Consider the following 18,974-nt stretch of genomic DNA (forward strand, 5'->3'; position numbering starts at 1 on the left):
GGTTGTACATTTGTAACTTCCAATAGGTAACAATGAGTTTGTACTCATTTGAACAATCACTAATCATAACATTGCCTTCCTCAACCATTATATGAACAAGCATTCAGTTTAGTAAATTTCTTTAGCCTTCTTTTATAGAACATTTTATTCATATGGGCATTTAAGGGAAGGATGCCACCAACTGAAAAGGCAGTAATTTAAGAAATGAAAATATTATGTACTAAAAAGATTTTTGGGGGAGAAACTCTCTAAATGGATGCATTTCTGCATCTTGTCATTAATAGTTCTAGATTTCCCAGGGCATCTAGGTGGTACAGTGGATAGAGGATTGGATGTGGAGTAAAGAAGAAACTGAATTAAAATCCAGCCTCATATTTATTAGCTGTGGACAAATCACATAGTCCTGTTTGCTTCAGTTTCCTCATCTATAAAACGAGTTGGACTAGGAATTAGCAAATCAGTCCAGTATCTTTGCCAAGAAAACTTCAAATGGGATCACAGAGTGAGAAACAACTGAATGAATGAACAAGATTTGTCTGAAGGGCCTCACTTAATCATAAACACACATCCAGTTTATATCAGAGGAGGAACTCAAAACCTGCTTTTTCTGACTCCAAAAACCAACTACTCTCTCCACTATGATATATTGCCTCTCCTGAAGGCATGCTCTGGTACATTTTTTTTATATGAAAAATATTCTTCTCACTAAGATTCCTGCACTTAGTATTTGGAAGGAGAAGGTTTGTGATGCATATTCATGGAGATGAGGGAGAACCCATCCTGAGGAGATCTTGAAATCTCCTTGAATTTAGGAACAGATATTTACAGATTGATTGAAATTTTAGAGTAAGTTTTTTAAAAAAGAGGCTAAACTCTAATATTATTCATGTCTTTGACTACAACAATCCACATTACTGTTAAACGTACATATATTTAATCTTGATTTTATGTTGGGGAGAAAAAAATCCTCATTCTTTGGTGTGTGGTTAGGACTCATTGCTGAGCAAATCTGGACTTCACAAAGAGCATGGGATTTTTTAAAGGTTACTCACCATCCCCAGTTCACTTGTGGCTACTCTTCACCGAAGTCTGGATTCTATTTCCAAGAACACTCTTTGAAATAGTACAAAATGAACAGCAATAACCAAACCTTTCCTTACCACCCCCACCTTCCAAAAGCACGGAGTGCTCTGTTCGTGGCAACCCCTGCAGTTTTGGCAAAAGGAAGAAGTTCATTCTGTACAGGTTTCTTGACCTTTCTATTTGTGTCCTGGTTTCCTAGCAACGCTGTCTGAGATAGACATTGCATATGCTTTCTGGGGGAATTCCAGACTTTTCTAGTCCAAAATGAGAAAAAAAACCTTTTTTTTAAGTTTCAAAATTTATTGCAAAAGTTTCCCCCAAAAATTGTTTCATTGAGAAGAGTGATCTTTACAGTTCAGAAAGGTTTCCTTTCCCCCTACTCTGTACATATTTTATTGCTATATCAGAGATACAAACAAACACATGTACACACACAGAGACAGAGTAAGACTTAGAAACAGAAAGACAAATCTTAGGGGTGTGTGTGTGTGTGTATGTGTGTGTGTGTGTGTGTGTGTGTGTGTGTGTGTTATCTGCAATCACTTAATAAAAAAGATTCAATACCAAACTCAAATAATAGTTATGAATTCAGGAATTGTGAAGTATCAGGGAAGTTTCCTTCTCAGCCATTGGCTCCTGAATCAGTAACCAATCTTTAAAGAATAACAATCAAATTGTTGCCCCAGAAGCTTTGTTTCTAATTATGATTATTTGTAAGTAGGTATATATTTAGTCACAAAAGAGTTTTCTTCCTTCCTATTAAATTTATTCTACTGTAAATTCAGTCACTTCCAGACTAGATTGCATTAATTGGCTACTTCTTATTCAAATACTACTTTTTCTGTTAATTATGATGAAAATGTCCCAGATGTTATATAGAAGAGTAAGGTAATTAAATTAAATTAAATGATTAGTGTGCTGATCAAGTTAACATTTTGCTTAAGGAACTGACTTATTTTTTCCATAGTTTTTTTCTCTCTCCATGAATGTCAGAGAACATAGCAATGGTCCAGTTCTTCTGCCAGACAATTTTGTGGCTGTATTATCATAGAATTCTAAACTCAGAGCTGGAAGAGTCTTTAGATGTCAGATTTCCCCTCTTTCCTTTTACAGATGAGGAAATTGTGGTTCATAAGGCTTAAGTGAGTTGACCAGAGCTGATATGCAAATCTAGGTTTTATAACTCTAAATCCAGCTTTCTTTTCATTAAACCATGTTGCATTCTGTCAATTATAATAAATTCATGGAAACTTTCTTCAGGTAAATAATAAGTTAATATTTATATAACCTTTTAAAGTCTGTTTCTGTTTCTTTATTTTCTTTCTCTCTGTGTGTGTATGTCATTTGGCCCTCATAACAACAACATAACAGTATCTTGAGATAGATACTCTAAACATCTACATATTACAAATAAAGACACTGAAGTTGAGAGAGTTGAAGTGAGCTGTCCAAGGTTGTATAGCCAATGGACCAATCAATATGGAGGTGATAAGAAGAATTAGCCATGTGGTTATGTGGTAAGCTGGGATTCAAAGCCTGAGCCCTTTGGCTCCATTACTCCCAGCATGCTTTCCCCTCTACCATGGCAAGAATGGAACTGAACTCTACAGGGAGGGCATGAATAAGTGCTGGAATACAGTGGAAATAGCAGTGGATTTGAATACAGAGAGACCCAGCTTCAAATCCCACTTTTGCCATTTCTTACCTACATGATCTTGGACAAATCATTTAACTCTTCTGGGATCCACTTATCTGTAAAATGAAGGAGTCAGACTAGGGAACCTTTAAGGCTGTGTCCAGATCTGAATCTATGATCTCATGTCCCCATCTCTGAAAGCACCAAACATACCAAAAGCCTTGTTGCTAGGAGAGGGGCCCAGAGGCGCAAAGGTCATGGTCATTGTCACTCCCAGCATGCAGTGTTATATATTAAGCTGTGTAAACCTTCCTGGGGGAGGAAGACTGAGGGTGTGGTAGAAGGAGACAGGAGGAATTGGGGAAAAGCAGATAATTAAATATCCCCCTGAGAGTGGGTGATTCATCAGCCCCTTTCCCTGAAAATATTTTGCCAGGACTGTTGAAAGGAAACAGCTTTAGGATGAGTAATACTGAATGGGAGTGCAACCATTGAAATGGAAGCCCTCTAAAAAAGAAAGTTGTTCTTTTTTTTCCCTCCATAATTTTTGACAATTGGAGCATTTCATCAAGTATCTATGTGAGACTCAAGAATGATGCTTAAGAGAACCATAATCATAACTGCCTATTTCAGGGGAAATTAGTCCAGTTGATCCTTTTGTTCTCATAAAATAACTGATCACTTCTGCAGCCCCTGATAGACTTCAAGATAGTTTGCAGGGGAAATCTTCAGTGGTGTCTAAAATTAATGAAATATATGTGTTTTCCCTGAAGAATTTCAAAGGAAACTTTCAGGCGGGGAGGGGAAATTAATAAGGTAAAGGGGAAGATGTAGTCAATCCATAGGAAAAGACTAATAGAATATTTACATTTTTTCTGGACTATGATGAATTGTTTTTACATAGAGAAAATATAAATTTTTATTTTGTTAACATAGCTAAATTATGACTCTACCAGCCTTAATTCTAATTACTCATTAAGAAGGATACCCACAGCATACTAATTCAGCATAGATCAGAGCTTTATATGGATATGATATTCCTGATTTGTCATTTTCTTTGTGATAGCTTTCTTCATTAAATTAAAAGTCTGATATCTGTCAACAGAATGGATAGATTGCATTAATATCAACCCAATTTCTCACACTAATTTCTCTGCCTGATGCCAAAAACAGGCCTTCCAAATTCATTTCCATTTGAAATTTAGAGCTCATCTTTGTGGTTCTGAGTCAGATACAACTGTGTGTCATAGTGGACTGGAATATAAGGAAGACTGGACCCTTAATTACTGAGAATGCAAGACCAAAACCAATTCTTTCTCAACTCCTTCCATCATCTCAAGTCTGACTTTTCTCTTTCTTATAGTCTCAACAAATAGCCTTCTAGCTACTAACTTCACCTTTTTCCAGTTACTGCATGAATCTGGACCTCTAAGCAAATTGCTTTTCTTCCCTCTCATTTTGCATAATGTCTGACTGTTTCCCAATTTTAATTCTCAGTTGTTAAGCCTCAGGCCAGATCCAGCATTTGTCTCAGTGCCACATATAATGAAGTATTCTTGTCATCTTGGCCAACTGATCCCATTACCCATCCCATATTGGTCTGTAATGGCAGCCCCTCCAAAGCCATTAGCAAACTGTGGAAATATGGTGTTATCAACAGATTGCTAAGTAAATACTTGTGTTGCTATTGTGTTTTATGACTTATATTGAAGGTCACAAAATGTGGAGATGGTAGAACAAAGTCACAAGGATTACTGAACCACACTGACTCTTGGGTAGGTGTGTGCACATGTCTGTGTGGAGAAGGGAATGTTGGATAGAATGCCAGTATCAGAGGTCAGCACAGAGTGGCTGTGTGATCTAGACAAGTTATTTAGCCTTTCAGTGATCCAGACAACTCTCTAAGAAATTACATTCCCAAGAAGATTCTGACTTACATTCCTGGAAAGCTTATCCTCTTGGGAATTTCCTTAAACAATGAAAACATAGCTTGCCCCCACAAAATATATGTAGGTAGATAGATAAAAAGATATAGATTACCTATAGATAACATATCCATATGTCATATGCCATATAATATCTATATATTGTATATTAAACTATGTATTATATATAAAACCATGTCATATATTTACATATTAAATAGATAAAATATCATATTGTATCTTTTTGTTATATAGATATATTGCATATATATCATATATCCATTATATATAACATATTTTATATCTATTCTATATAAGTATATATAACATATATTATATATAAAATATAGATACATATATTGTTTATGTAAATATTATATACACATGTATATAGACATGCATATACTATCACATAAGACACAACAAATATATATAGTTCTATATTATATATAGTATATACAATATTACATATTATATCCTAATTTTAATATATACTATGATTATTATTTATACATAGATACATACATGCTACTCCTTCATCACATAAGTACACACCATACTCTACTGAAAAAATTTCTATTTAGTGTAATCACTAAACTCTTATGTTGGAAGAAAAGATCTGATCTAAACTCCTGTGGAAGCTACTTTAGAAAACTAAGCAATCTCAAGACCAGCTAGTGTATGAATCAGTTAAAAACCACCCACATACTGGAGCCACCCACCATGCAATTTAGGACAGAAATCAGTGTCATTTAAAAAAAGCATATTGGAAGGGTCCATGGGAGAAGGAGCTTTCATTTTTAAATTACAGGAAAAAATGCCTGATTTGGTCATCTTAATGGAGCACATATATGTCTTTATATATAATGTTTTTAAAGACTTTTTTCATGTAAATATGCATGCATATATACACATATAGCATAAATCTATGTGTATATGCACATATCTATCTTTCAGCCTATCTGTCTATTCTATCATCTATCTATCTATCTATCTATCTATCTATCTATCTATCTATCTATCTATTTTTAGGTTTATTTAGACTTAGTTATCTTCCATGTTTGTGAAGATTCCTGGATCCTCAGGAATTCATCCCAGGGTGTGGTAGGATTGGAAGGGATAGAACTATTGCCTGTACTCCTTACTCCTCCCCTCAACCCTTTCATTTCTTTCTTGCCCCTTCTATCCTCTTGGGGTTCCCAGTTATGGAGATAGAAGGCAAACCTTCCTCTTGCTTATTGATGGAATCAGGGTTGCAGAAATCCACAGGAACCTCTCCTATCTTCTTCCAGAATTTCTCCTCATCAGTTTGCCAAAAGGGTATGTTACTAGAGGTTCTAGAAGGATTTATGCTCCATGTGTGTAGCCTTATACTTCAACTCCCATTTATCTATTTTAATTTACATTTTCCTTGCTTTTATTGAAGCCATTCCTTCAAATAAGCATGCACAGTGGGAAAGAAAGGTGGAAGCCTTTAATGAAATTTTAATAAAATTTGACCTTAAAAATTTACCATTCATAGCTTTCCTTGTTAGACAAAAAAGAGAAAATTTTGTTAGCAAAGTGTTATGTAAAATTTTGAAGTTTTCTACTCAACTAGTGAGATGGTACAATGGGCAGAGTGCTGGTCATGGAGTCAGGAAGACCAGAATTTAGATTGTATGATCCTGGGCAAGTTGCTCCATGCTATTTGCCTCAGTTTCCTCATTTGTAAAATGAGTTGGAGATGGAAATGGCAAACCACTCCAGTATCTGCCAAGAAAACCCCAAATGGGGTCATGGAGAGTTGGCACATAGGAGGCACTATTGCTAAATGCTTATCCCTTTGCCTTCATTCACACAACCTCTGAAATAGCTTCCATACTACCAAACATAGTGACTTGACCTGCCCAGGATCACACAGGTAGTGTCTGAGGATGGATTTCAACTCATCTTCATCACTCTATCCATTCCACTATCTAGCAGGGAAAGGATGACGCTCATAGGAATTGTTTAATTCTTTGTGTTTCAATCTCCAGTGTCTAATACAGTGCCTGATATGTAAATATTCATTTATTGATTGATTCATGGCTCATGGTGATAACTCAAACATGACCATCCCCATGGATGACTAAGATAGAGGAAGGGAACGTGACAATTCAGATTAATGAATGAGGTCAGGACTTTGCTGGGGACATCTGTGTATTGTTAAGGTTTAAAAATTTGGGTAGAATTTGATAAAATTTATGGAGAGCAGTTTGGTACTCCACGAACACTTATTTATTCCTAGGAGAAGTTAGGATAGGAAATAGGAGGGAGGAAACTGAGATTATAGCTCTAATATCTTATACTATGTCTAAAAATCCAAACCTATACTAAAATTCTAAGAAACACTAACTCTACCAGCTTTCATGGGCAGGATCTTCTTATCTGGCAAAGTATGCCTATCTACCTACACTATCTAACTAGAAATATATTTCTTATCTATCTTCCTACACTAATTAATGGACTTAATCATCAAACAACCTCCTTAAAGTAGTTTCTCTATTAAATGTCAGCTGTAAATTGCCTGTTACAATAAACTGCCCAACACAGAGACAGAATACTGCTCCCTCAAAGTTCTCAGGAGAAAAAGCCCAACTGTCAACTAAATTCTTCCTTATAAATTCTGCTCTTAAAGAGTCAGCAGGAGATTCAGAAACTCCCTCCAACATATAAATTCTGCTCTTAAAGATACAGAGTGAGATTAAGAAACTCTCTCTTAACAGTATATATTGAATACCCAAAGTATTATGGCGAGGTTATGGTGGAAGGAAAGACTGTGAACCAGATACTCAAGGAGAAAGAATGACTTGGAGACTTCATAGCACAGTATTATAAACACAGAAGGACTGACCTTCAAAAGAAACATTGCTGAGTGATAGAAATAAAGAGAGGATCAGCCCGTCAAAGTGGTTTATACCAACTCCTTCCCTTGGCGACCAAGTGCTTCAAGGGGCATGAGAGGAGGAGCAACCCAAAGGAGAGAGTTTGGCCGGAGATCATGGTTTCTTCAGAAAAAGGGAAAGCTATCTGGGTGTGAAAGAGGATGACAAGAATATATAAAGAAGAGTTCTGGGATGAAAGGAGTATTCATTTGTTTAAAGAAGTTTATATATAATGTATTATAATATAAATTCTTATAAAATATAGATGTAAAATACATAAAAATATTATATATACATAATACACACACATATATTGTTTTTACGTTGCCCAACTTTCCCCTGTATTCTTTCCTTCTCCCAGGGCCATTGCATAGAACAAATAATTTTTTTAAATTTAAATTTAATTTTAAAAAGTGGACAGATGGCAAAATCAATCCATATATCCAAAAAATCTGAAATTATAGGCAAAGTTACACACATGAAGGACACCTACTTCTGCAAAGTAGTAGGAGACTAGGAGTCTGACACTCATAGCTCTTCTTGGCATGCATGATTTTTTTGGTAATTCTTTAAGCATTTAAATAATTTTCATTATTGTTTTATGGTGCTTATTCTTTCCATTTACGCTTTGCTCTGCTAACCAATACTTTAATCAGAGATTGCAAAGAGCATAATGTAAGGAAAGGACAGAGGCTGACAGAGACCAGAGAGGAGTAGGGCTAAGCTGGCTAGGAATGACAATAGAGGGAGAGAGTGCCAGGGAAGAAGGCTTTCCTCTTGGTCAGACAGGAACTCTGAGTCACAGGCATTAGGGCAACTGGAGTTGGTGGTTTACTAAACATAGTATGAGTAATTCTCTGCTATACCACCCCAACCCCCTTTATTAACTAGTGTGTCATCTTCTAGAATCTTTTGGTGCCTCCTGAAGGCACCACCATATTTCTGTTGTCCCAGGGTCTCAATCTTGGCATTATCCTGAACTCTAATGTTGGGATGAGTAGCCATTCTTCCTATAGCAGGGAGCTAGGGGATAGGAAGCTGGAGTCATATATCTTAGAGAGTAAATAACTCATAATTGTATTTGAAAAGGTTAGACTGAACCTCACTCATCTTAGTATTCTCATTCCAGGATGGCTGGTGATAAGACTTCTTCTGGTTCACATGGCATACTCTTTGGTGTTCATGGAACCATGTCATATAAGAATGGAAATAATTGTGATAGCTTAGTCTAAAGAAGAAAAAAAATCTATGAACAACTAAGAAGAAGAACTATGAAGAACTAGAAGAAGCCTCTTCTAGAAGGACAATCAAGAGAAAGAGAAATAAGATTTTACCTATTTGTCCTTAGAGGGCAGAACTAGAATTAATGTGTGGTAGTAACAAAGAGAGAGAACTTTCCGCTTGGTTTATGGTAGTCTTAGTAATAAATAGAATAAGGGGTATTCTGGGTACCACCATCATTAAATCTTCAGTGAAAGCATTTATATTTTAAAATTGGCAGTCCCTACAAGTCAGGGATTGATTTCTTGCATTGTCGATTATCTAGATTTAAGAAAGTATTAATAAGGCAGATTAAACTTAAAGTGTGTGAGTATACTTTTTTTGGAGAGCCTTGTTGTTAAACATTTATCAGCACACTCCTATATTACTTTGTAAAAATTGCTTGAGCTTAGCAGAAGCATCACAGAAGTCTCAGGGACTGAACTTATCACTAGACTGGAGGCTTGGTAACTTTAGGATAATAAAATAACTGATGTTTATGTAGTGGTTTTAAAGTTTGCTAAATGCTGGGGCAGTTAGGTGGCATAGCTAGATGGCACATTAGATAGAGTACCAGACCTAGAGTCAAAAAGAGTTATTTTTCTGGGATCAAGTCTGGCCTAAGACAGTTACTATTTGTGTGATCCTGCCCAAGTCACTTACCCCTGTATGCCTCAGGTTCTTCATCTATAAAATTATAAAATGAGCTGGAGAAGGAAATGGCAAACCATTCTAGTATTTTTACCAATGTAAGGGGTAAAAATTATGGTTGGACTGAATGCATTTCAAGTTGGTCGCTAGGGATTTAATTACTAAATTCCAATGAATTACTCAAGTCAGAATGGCCTTTATGGTAGTTTATTTACAAATAGAGGGAAGAAATTAAGGAAATGAGCCTGCTCTGAACCAGGCAGGAATTCAGAGGCTCCAACAAGGAGGGGGGCCCAGAGGATGAAAGTTAGCAAGGCTTCCAGTCACGAGGCCTCCTCCAAGATGAGGGGCTTCTCCAGAGGCTAGTGACTCCAGAGAGCCAAGGGAAAAGGAATCCCAAGATAACTGGGCCTCTCCAGAGGCTGGTGCTTCCAGAAAAGCGAAGGAAAGGGAGTCAGCCTTTTCACTCACCATGTGGCAGTCCAAAGGGAAGCAGTCTGAGATCTCAAGCCCGAGTTCCTCTATGGTCAAGTTCCAAGGTGAAGACCTCCTCACAGGAAGCAATCGTGAAATTTAAAGGCAGTTCTTTGTGTCACTTCCTGGGTCTTATGTGTACCATTGGTGGCTTAAACTTGGCTTTGGCCTGCCCTGGAGGTGGTCAGATGTTTCTGATTTGCCACTTGTTAGCACACACGGGTCATTGACCTTCCTCCCTCACACTTAATCCTTACATGGGGGTGTCTACATTCCTGGTGGCTAAAACTCTAAAGAATAAGCAGGGTGGAGTTAATCTCAATTTCACAATCCCCCCTGATGATGATTGGGAGACTAGTGTCCCCAATTGATCACCTAACATAATCATCTTGTACCTCTAAAATCTTCTAACTACAGGTGCATACAAAATTTCACCCTCTAAGAGGAAACTACAATAGTTAGAGATGAGAAGGAAATAGAAGAGAGAGAAAAACCAATGTTTTGCTGGGTGCATTGACAAAAACCAATTAGGGGGCAGTCCCCTTTGGCATAAGAGTGTACATTCAAAATAAATGTTCAATCAACCTTCAGTTCAATCAACCACACCCAAAGTTCATTCTGGATTTTCTTGATGTAGTATAGGTTTTGCAGGGCAAACAGTTCATTCTCCAGATTTTAGAAGTTAGCAAGCATCTTTCTTGAATTTTTTTTTCTCAAACAAAATTTTAAATCTTGGTTTTTGTGAAAATATTATCCCCCCCCCAAAGAGGGTGTTGAGAAAAACCCAGTTCAGCTCAGGATGCATGGTTGAGTTATGGGGTGTATGCGTCAATTATCAAAAGAAAATAAAAGACAAAAACATGAAAAAAAAACAAATGGAAGAAAATTTAAACTTTTGGAAGAAAGAAAAAAATCAATTTAATCCTCTGTCCCCCCTCCCTTGCCTCTGAATTTCTGCCTGGTTCAGACCAGGCCAGAGCAACTCGCTATCTTTCTTTCTTTCTCTCTCTCTCTCTCTCTCTCTCTCTCTCTCTCTCTCTCTCTCTCTCTCTCTCTCTCTCTCTCTCATTTCCTTAATTTCTTCCCTTTATTTGTAAATAAACTACCATAAAGGCCATTCTGACTTGAGTAATTCATAGGGATTTAGTAATTAAATACCTGGTGACCAACTCAAAATATATTCAGTCCAACCATAATTTTAAATCCTTACACCAAGAAAAATCCAAATGGGGTTTTGAAGAGTGAAACAGTGTTGAAAAACTACAGAATCATGTCTTATTAACATTTAGACCAAAGAAGAGCAATTGTTGTTTTCTTAAATGTCAGAGATAGAAGGAAGAAGATAGACATGATACAGTGGAAAGACCCCTGAACTTATAAGCACAAGACCTGGCTTGAGGCATTGGTACTGGGTCTAACATGTGCTTATCCCAGAACCTTGGAGAAGTCCCCCAAACTCTTGGAGTGCCATATGCAATATATTACTGAAAGGTATACTTTTGCCCTAAGAATATACAAAAACTACTAATCTTAGGGTCAAGAAAAAAAAATACATTCTGTTTCCAATGTCCTAGTTAAACAAATTAATATATTTCACTGTTGTCAGAAAAGAGCCACTGAGTGCCAAGAATCTAATATTACTGTTTTGATTTGCATCAACCAGCCTATGGGCATAGGGACCTGTAGTTTGTTTATGAAGACACTGAAATCATGCAATAGATGATTATGAAATTCATAGATATAATGACAACTAAAAATGGTTCATCGCTTCTCTGATGCATTAAAATGGAAGAAGGCAAAAGGTTCAAAAGAATTATCATATTTAAAGTACTTTGTAAACTTTAAAGCATATTATTATTATTTCTTACATTCTGGTGCCAGCAGTCAAGGTTACTTCTTCACAGATGTTTTTTGTATGAATCAATCCATAAGATGTGGCTGCTGTCACAGAAGAAGGAAATGGAGAACCCAACTGAAACCCAGAGAAAACCACAGAACAGCTCAGAACAAGAAGATCCATTACAATTTTTACTAAAAATTGGGGCATGGATGGAAGGAGTTTGTGTTGACCTTGGCTTATTATCAGGAATTTTGTTCTTGGGCTGTTATGTCATCAGAAGGATCTTTCCTAATCTTTTCATGGCCTTTTTCTTTTTAAAAAAGTTAAACACTTGCCATAAACAGTTTTGGCACACCTAATTATAATAGCCCTTTCATGCAGCTATAATCTTGTTTTTTATAATTAAACATTGATTGAAATTCTGAAGTGTAGTAGACAATTTACAGAGAAGATATTATGTCTGGGCTGTGGGTTTCAGGAGGGAAAACTCTCAACAGGGCTATGCAGAATGGTAGTTTGGGAAGACAAGGAGCACTAAAGCTGTTTTCAGGTTGACATTTTGGGAGGGAATGTGGAGGGCTTATGCTTTCATTCTTGAAATCTTCCTTAGATCCCTTTTCTGATTTGATGATGAATGTTAAAAGAAAAAGCAAAGTGAAGATTCTCTTATTGTGTGAAAGCAATGAAAGGCAATGTCTGGAAAGAATTTTTTTTTCTTATTTGCTAACCATCTTCTTAAATACATGACTATTGGTCATATTGGGAATTCTCATTTAATAACCTTTATTCTTCTTGTTCAATTGTTTCAGTCATGTTTGATTCTTCATGACCCATTTGAGTTTTCTCTGCAAAGATACTGGAATAATTTGGCATCTCCTTCACTTCATTTTACAGATGAGGAAACTGAGGCAGTCAGTGTTAAGTGACTTTTCCAGGGTCACACAGATTTGAGACAAGATTTGAATTTGGGTATTGCTGACTCCAGAGCCAGGACTCTATATACTACACCACCTAGCTGCCCCAACTTTTATTCTGTATTAACTTAAATCTGTCCTCATTGTTTCCCCTATTAGAATGTAACCAGAATGTAACACCACCTTATGAGTAAGAATTACTTTATTCATTGTATTTGTTCCTTCAGCACTTGGCACATGGCCTGGTACAAAAGAGATGCTATTAAATACTTTTTTCTTGTTTTATGCTTAATAAGTAATTATTGATTGATTTTAAATATTAAATACTCTAGTGTTCAGTTAACAGAAGCAGTGGTGAATGAAAACTAGACTGTAAATGTGATAAAGTCAGGGCCTTTGCTGTTTTAAAAAATTAAAATACAAAATTTTGTATTGTTCCCAGCATTTCTACCATCCTGTTCTTGACATGGTAGATCCCTGAGTAAATGCTTATTGCATAGATGTTATATGATGCTGGGCACACAATATACATTCATTAAATATTAATTAAACTAAAATTATTTAGAGTCATGAATTTAGAAATGGAAAGGTTCCCATTTAATCCAATCTCTTTATTTTATGGATAAGGAAACTGAGTTACAGAGATCTTAATTGACTTGACTAGGCTAATGTTGAGAGTGTCTCAGGAAATATCTGAACCCAAGTCTTTCTGAACCTAAACATAGTTCTTCTGTTCACCATGCCACACACCTACTAACTTAGTATTTGTTGGAAGGGCCACAGTGCTACACATAAAATTTTTTTCTCCCTGTAGAATGTAAGTATTTTGAGGGCAGAGATTGTTTTTTATCTTTGTATCCCCAGTACCCTGCACAGTATTCTTTGTTTTTTTTCCTATTAAAATTTTTTTTAATTTTAAAACTTTTTCCATGATTACATTGAACAAAATTTTGAAAAAAAAATCACCTTCTGCAAAGAAAATAAGGGCCATTCTGTAGACGATTGCCTCTAGTGCCATAGAAGCAGCATAATTCATTCTTTCTTTAAGTAAGAAAGTTTAAAAAGGAACTATTATGACTTTCCACTATTTAAAAAAGTCACTGGGTGAGTTAGTATTTGGATTTTTTTGTTATGAAAATTCTGAATTTCCTCCAAACTGATCATTATAAAACCACAATCAACTGTTGTACAGCCATCACTTTATTGTTTGGTTTTGAACATGTTCTAGATAATCATGGCCACATGTAAGTGACTAGAGCTATGCTGTTTCATTTTGTTTTTTTAATAGGTTGTGGTGGGGAGCTGAATGGACCTACTGGCTCCTTTAGTAGCCCTGGGTACCCAGGTAACTACCCACCCAATAAGGAGTGTATCTGGTACATCCGCACAGCCCCTGGGAGCAGTATTCAGCTCACCATTGATGACTTCGATGTAGAATACCACTTAAACTGCAGATATGATGTCCTCGAGGTATGTCCTTTATTTTTAAGCACTGCCCAAAGACCTCACTTGAATTCAAGCCAACAACTATATGTTAAACACCAAAGAAAAGGACTCTCTTTGAGGCCACAATCTAAAGAGGGAGAAGCCATGCAAACAATGATGTACAAACAAAGGATATATGCAGGAGAAATCTGAGAAAATCTCAGTAATAGAATTATGGGGGAATTAAGAAAGGCTTTTGGTGGAAGGTAGAATTTTAGTTGAGATGTAAAGGAATTCATGAAGTAGAGATGATGAGACATCCTTTACGCGGGGGACAACAGCCAGGGAAGATGTCCAGTTAGGAAATGGTGTGTCTTCTGTGAGGGAGAGCAAAGAGGACATTGCCACCGGTTTTTGCATGGTATGAGGAAACTGGAAAGGCAAGAAGGTGCAAGTTTAAATTTTAAAAGTCAGAGGATTTGATATTAGATCCTGGAGGTAAAAAGGAGCTCAGAAGCCAAGTCGTTGTGGGATGGCAAAGTTAGACGGTCTAATATTTAGTTGTTAGTTCTATCTCCTACCCCATTCCTGGCACTCAGAATTTATTTTATGCATGTCCTGCTTTTACTTATCTGGGAACATGGTGTATCCTCCAAGTGAAACATAAACTCCTTGAAAGAAATGGTCACTTCACTCCTGTACTTGCATCCCTCATACCTGGCACAGTGAATGCTGATTCACTGATTGATGGTGAAAAGTCAGTTATGATTATATGTGTTCAATCATTCTAACTGTCAGGCATTCAGAGCCATACCTCCAAACACTCACACACATAGAGCTTTATTAGATTTTGTATTTTAAAGTTACTTTCAACCTATAGTTCACAAAAAAGAGACATTTCATTAAAGCAAGAAAAAAAGGATATATATATATAAATATATATGTGAATATATATGTGATTACATATATATAAAAGCAAACCCCTGGCTTCACACATAGCTTTAGAAATATATAAGCAAACAGGTTTGAAAGCTACAGGTTAAACTTTTCTACTTGTGAAGAAATGTCATTTGTACATAAACAACCTGAAATTTCATGTACTAGCCTCTTTTTTCCTGTGTATGTAGACACACACACACATAAATATGTGTCTATAAACGTTAAACCTGGCCCAACCTCAGCGATGTCCCGGATGCCTTATGGCACAGGGGAGAGTCTCTCGGGTCTGGGTTGGGTTGCCAGTCTGCATTACCCAGTTATAACACGAGGTCCTAGCCAAAGCTAATGCCCCCCAGGTCAGAAATCACATTCCAGGTTGTTTTTATGGATAAAGCTGATGCCAAAGCATTTGAGTGGGGACAAACAGTTTTTGAAGAGAAAATAAGGTCCTATTGCTGTTGTCTTGGCTGCGAACTCACAGCGCCTGGCAGTGTTGGCATCCACACGGGCAGCCTGCAGCTGTAACCTCCTGCCAGAGCCCAGTGCACCAAGTGCTAGGACAGAAAGTCGCAGAGGGAGAGGTGTGAGGGAGCTCAGACCTAGTCTGCCTCCTGGATTTTACAGATGAGAAACCAGAGCCCAAGCGAAGAGACTGGCTCAAGATTACACGGACACTCAGTGTTTGAGGCAACATTTGGACCCAGATCCTCTGATCTGGGCGGGGGTCTTGCCATTCTTCTATATTGCCTCCCTGGGTCTTGCTCTGGGTTTGGCCATTTTCTCTTTGAGAAGCCCACAGGAATGTCACTGACCTAACAAAAGCCCTGGGTGTGGCCGGATCTTAGAGCTCTCTGGTCTCTCATGCCCATCGCATGGGCTACTCGGGTCTGGGCTATTCCCTAAAAGCAAATACTGTGCTATACTTAGGGATGAAGGGATGCCCTTAAAATTATAGACATCCACTCGGAGCAGAACCTCTGTACAAAGATGGCGGCAGCTATAGAGGTGGGGGCAGATCATCTAACTGGAGCTTAGTTCCATTGAGGGAAGCCGACATCAGGTCTTCAAGCAAAGATTGGAGGACCGCCTGTTTGTCATTGCTGGAATTCTTAATCGCGTGTGTCCCTTCCACCTCTGAGAATCTATGACGGGATTCTCTTAATCCACACTTACTGAGCACTTACTATTTGCAAGATCCTGTATGCCCCTAGTTCTCCCCCATGTCTGCTCCAAAACACCATTAGACCTCCAGGGGACTATATCCCCTATAGACTCGAGTAGAAGAATTAAAATTTTTGCTCAAAAAATCTTCAAAAGGCTGGCTTCTTCCCCCTTCCTTTGGAAGAACTGGATAGCTAGAAAATAAGAATAATGATAGGTGGGGTGTATACACTGGGAAAGTTAAATCTGCCCCTCACTGTTCTAGAATATTCTGAGGAGTTTGATAATATTTTTTTCCTACTCCTGTAGGTTTGCACTCTTATAAGCTGTGTTTTCTCCAGCCGTAAGTGCCAGTGACTAATGCTCCAGTTCCACTTAATCACTGAAGTATCATTTAGCTTTTACAAAGGGATACTTATTGTATTTACTTTGAAGTTACAGTAAGAGCTAAGGTATAAATATTTCCTCCATTAATTCAAGGACGTCCCCTTGGCTCAGTTCCTACCTAACACTTGTCCCACCATTCATGCCCAGAGGTCGCCTGATATGGCTGGATAAGTCTTTGTTTGAGCAGGATCCCAAAGATCATTCCAAAGGTCACCCTGGGATATTGGAGCACCCTTTTGACCTTTCAAAACTCACAGGATTGGAGGCTCCCATCTCTTTACTTAAAATGGTAAAACAAATTAATAATAATAATAATAAATATAGAAGGGATCCTGAGGCACACTCACAGGAGGATGTGTCCTCAAAGAGGAGAGATGCCTCAAGATCTTTCCCTTATGTCATCATTTCTCATGGATGCTGTGAGGGAAGAAGTCAACAAGAGAATAAAGTGAAAACACATAGCCAACGCAAGCAGCATTGTTGAAGATCCCCCAAGTCTAGTGAGGGAAGCAGACCTGAACCAGGGACAGAATGACTCTGGAGAAGAGACTCTAGCTGATTTAGCCCTTTGAAAGATAATCCCAGTTCTGGTTAGAAAGCCAATCAGAAAAAGGCTCTCCCTGACCCCCTTGGTTGACATACTTTGGTGAGCAGGCACTGGGTGACTCTGAGTCCTCCGTAGTCTCTCCAAGACATTTTTTACATCATCTTTACCTCATTTACATTTTTACATCATTTTGAAATCATTTACATTTTTTGCATAATTTGAATTTTACATAATTAAGAATTTACATAATTTACATTTTATATTATTTTATATGATTTTCACATCATTTACATTTTTAGCTCATTTACAGCACTTTGTAGTTTTCCCCAGAACAGACCCCTCAGGCTTTCCACATGAGGCTATTGTGTCAGCCAAGCAAGCTCCCTCCCTATTTGAGTGCACCAAACCAAATGGGACATTCCAGTTCATTCGCTTCAGAAGGGAATTCCCATCGCTTCTCTTTTAGTTTGGTGTCAGGTCTAGAAATATAAGGATGGTTTTAATTTTATTTCCTATTTCTCATCTCTTGGCCTGCCCTCCTTTCCTTTCACTGGCTACTGAACACAGTGAATGCAGTTAAACTATAATGTTGGCCAATCTTCCATTTTAACTGGCTACCTTCATCCTCAGCCTTCACCCATGGCCAATTTGATGCTCAGAAATCAGTGGCCTATAAATGGTCACTTGCTCCATTGCAACAACGGGCTCTTGGTTGCTCATAACATGGGAATGCTGACTTGATTGTAATAGTAAATGGAGCTAACAGAGCAGAAGCAAATGGTCAAAACAGACTAAAACCACAGGCTTTGGGATGGGCTGTATCCCAAGTCTTCAATCAAAACACATTTTTATCTCTGAAATCTTGTGTTCCCAGCAGCCTGGTTTTTTTTCTCTGTCTGCCCCTTAGTCATATGCCACAGTGCCCAGGAGCCACACCCTGAAATTCTTTCCATCTTTCTCCCATTTTTGAGAGTCATGTGTTAACTATTGGTTGTATTTGTGGAGGCCAAAAGTAACACTTTATTGTTTTCACCATGGAAACCCTCTAGCTTGTTTTTCACTGTAGGCTTTGGGAAAGCCGTGTGAAAAGTGGGTTGCACTGGGAAGGAAGTCCACCCCTAGGTGCAATAAACTAAGACAATGGCTTGTTCTCCGATGCTGGGTTCCTTCAAATCTCTCCAGTGACCATTTGTAAGGCAGATTGTCAGGATAAAGAAAACCCAGAGTCTTTCCTCCCTTCAAAGGAGCCAAGAAAATAAAGTACATAATGCTAATCTTTCTGAAGCAACAAACTATGTTTTTATTCTATTTGTGATGACAAGGTGAATCACACAGCTTTCTAAAAAGAAGACATATATTTCACTTTCATTAAAAAATCTATGGAACCAGAGAGCAAACTAAATATTTTTCCTCCTTTCTACTCCCAGTAATACCCCCCAAAGAGAAACTAGGCACCAACTAGAGAGCAATTACTGCTAAATCTAGAGAATAAAAAGAGAGAACACCAACAAAGTAACATTTTTATGAACTGACAAAGGAGAAAGTACCCCTTCCTTCCCACCAGTCTCCAACTACCTAAAGGCAAGCATGAATTAAACTGCATTCTTATGCTTGGGTCCCATATTGAGATCTCACCCCAAAGAGTAAAAATTTTCTTGAATTCTTCACTTCCTGATTTATACCATGAATGCAGGACTGCTTCAATATTAGGAAAACAACCAGTATAATTGACTATATCAATAACAAAACCAACATAAATCATTTTATTATTTCAACAGATGCATAAAAAGCTTTTGACAAAATATAATACCCATTCCTGTTGAAAA

The 18,974-nt window shown here is 37.5% G+C and overlaps 1 protein-coding gene across 1 annotated transcript in view; it reads left to right on the plus strand.

Annotated features, from left to right (window-relative positions):
* CUBN (cubilin) overlaps positions 1–18,974 on the plus strand; it is a 299,720-nt gene that overhangs the window by 133,182 nt on the left and 147,564 nt on the right. Inside the window, exon 29 of the mRNA XM_001377343.4 lies at positions 13,978–14,159. Coding sequence (XP_001377380.2) covers positions 13,978–14,159 — 182 coding nt within the window. The remainder of the gene's footprint in view (positions 1–13,977; positions 14,160–18,974) is intronic.

The sequence above is a fragment of the Monodelphis domestica genome, chromosome 5, assembly GCF_027887165.1.
Source record: "Monodelphis domestica isolate mMonDom1 chromosome 5, mMonDom1.pri, whole genome shotgun sequence".
Taxonomy (NCBI): Eukaryota; Metazoa; Chordata; class Mammalia; order Didelphimorphia; family Didelphidae; genus Monodelphis; species Monodelphis domestica.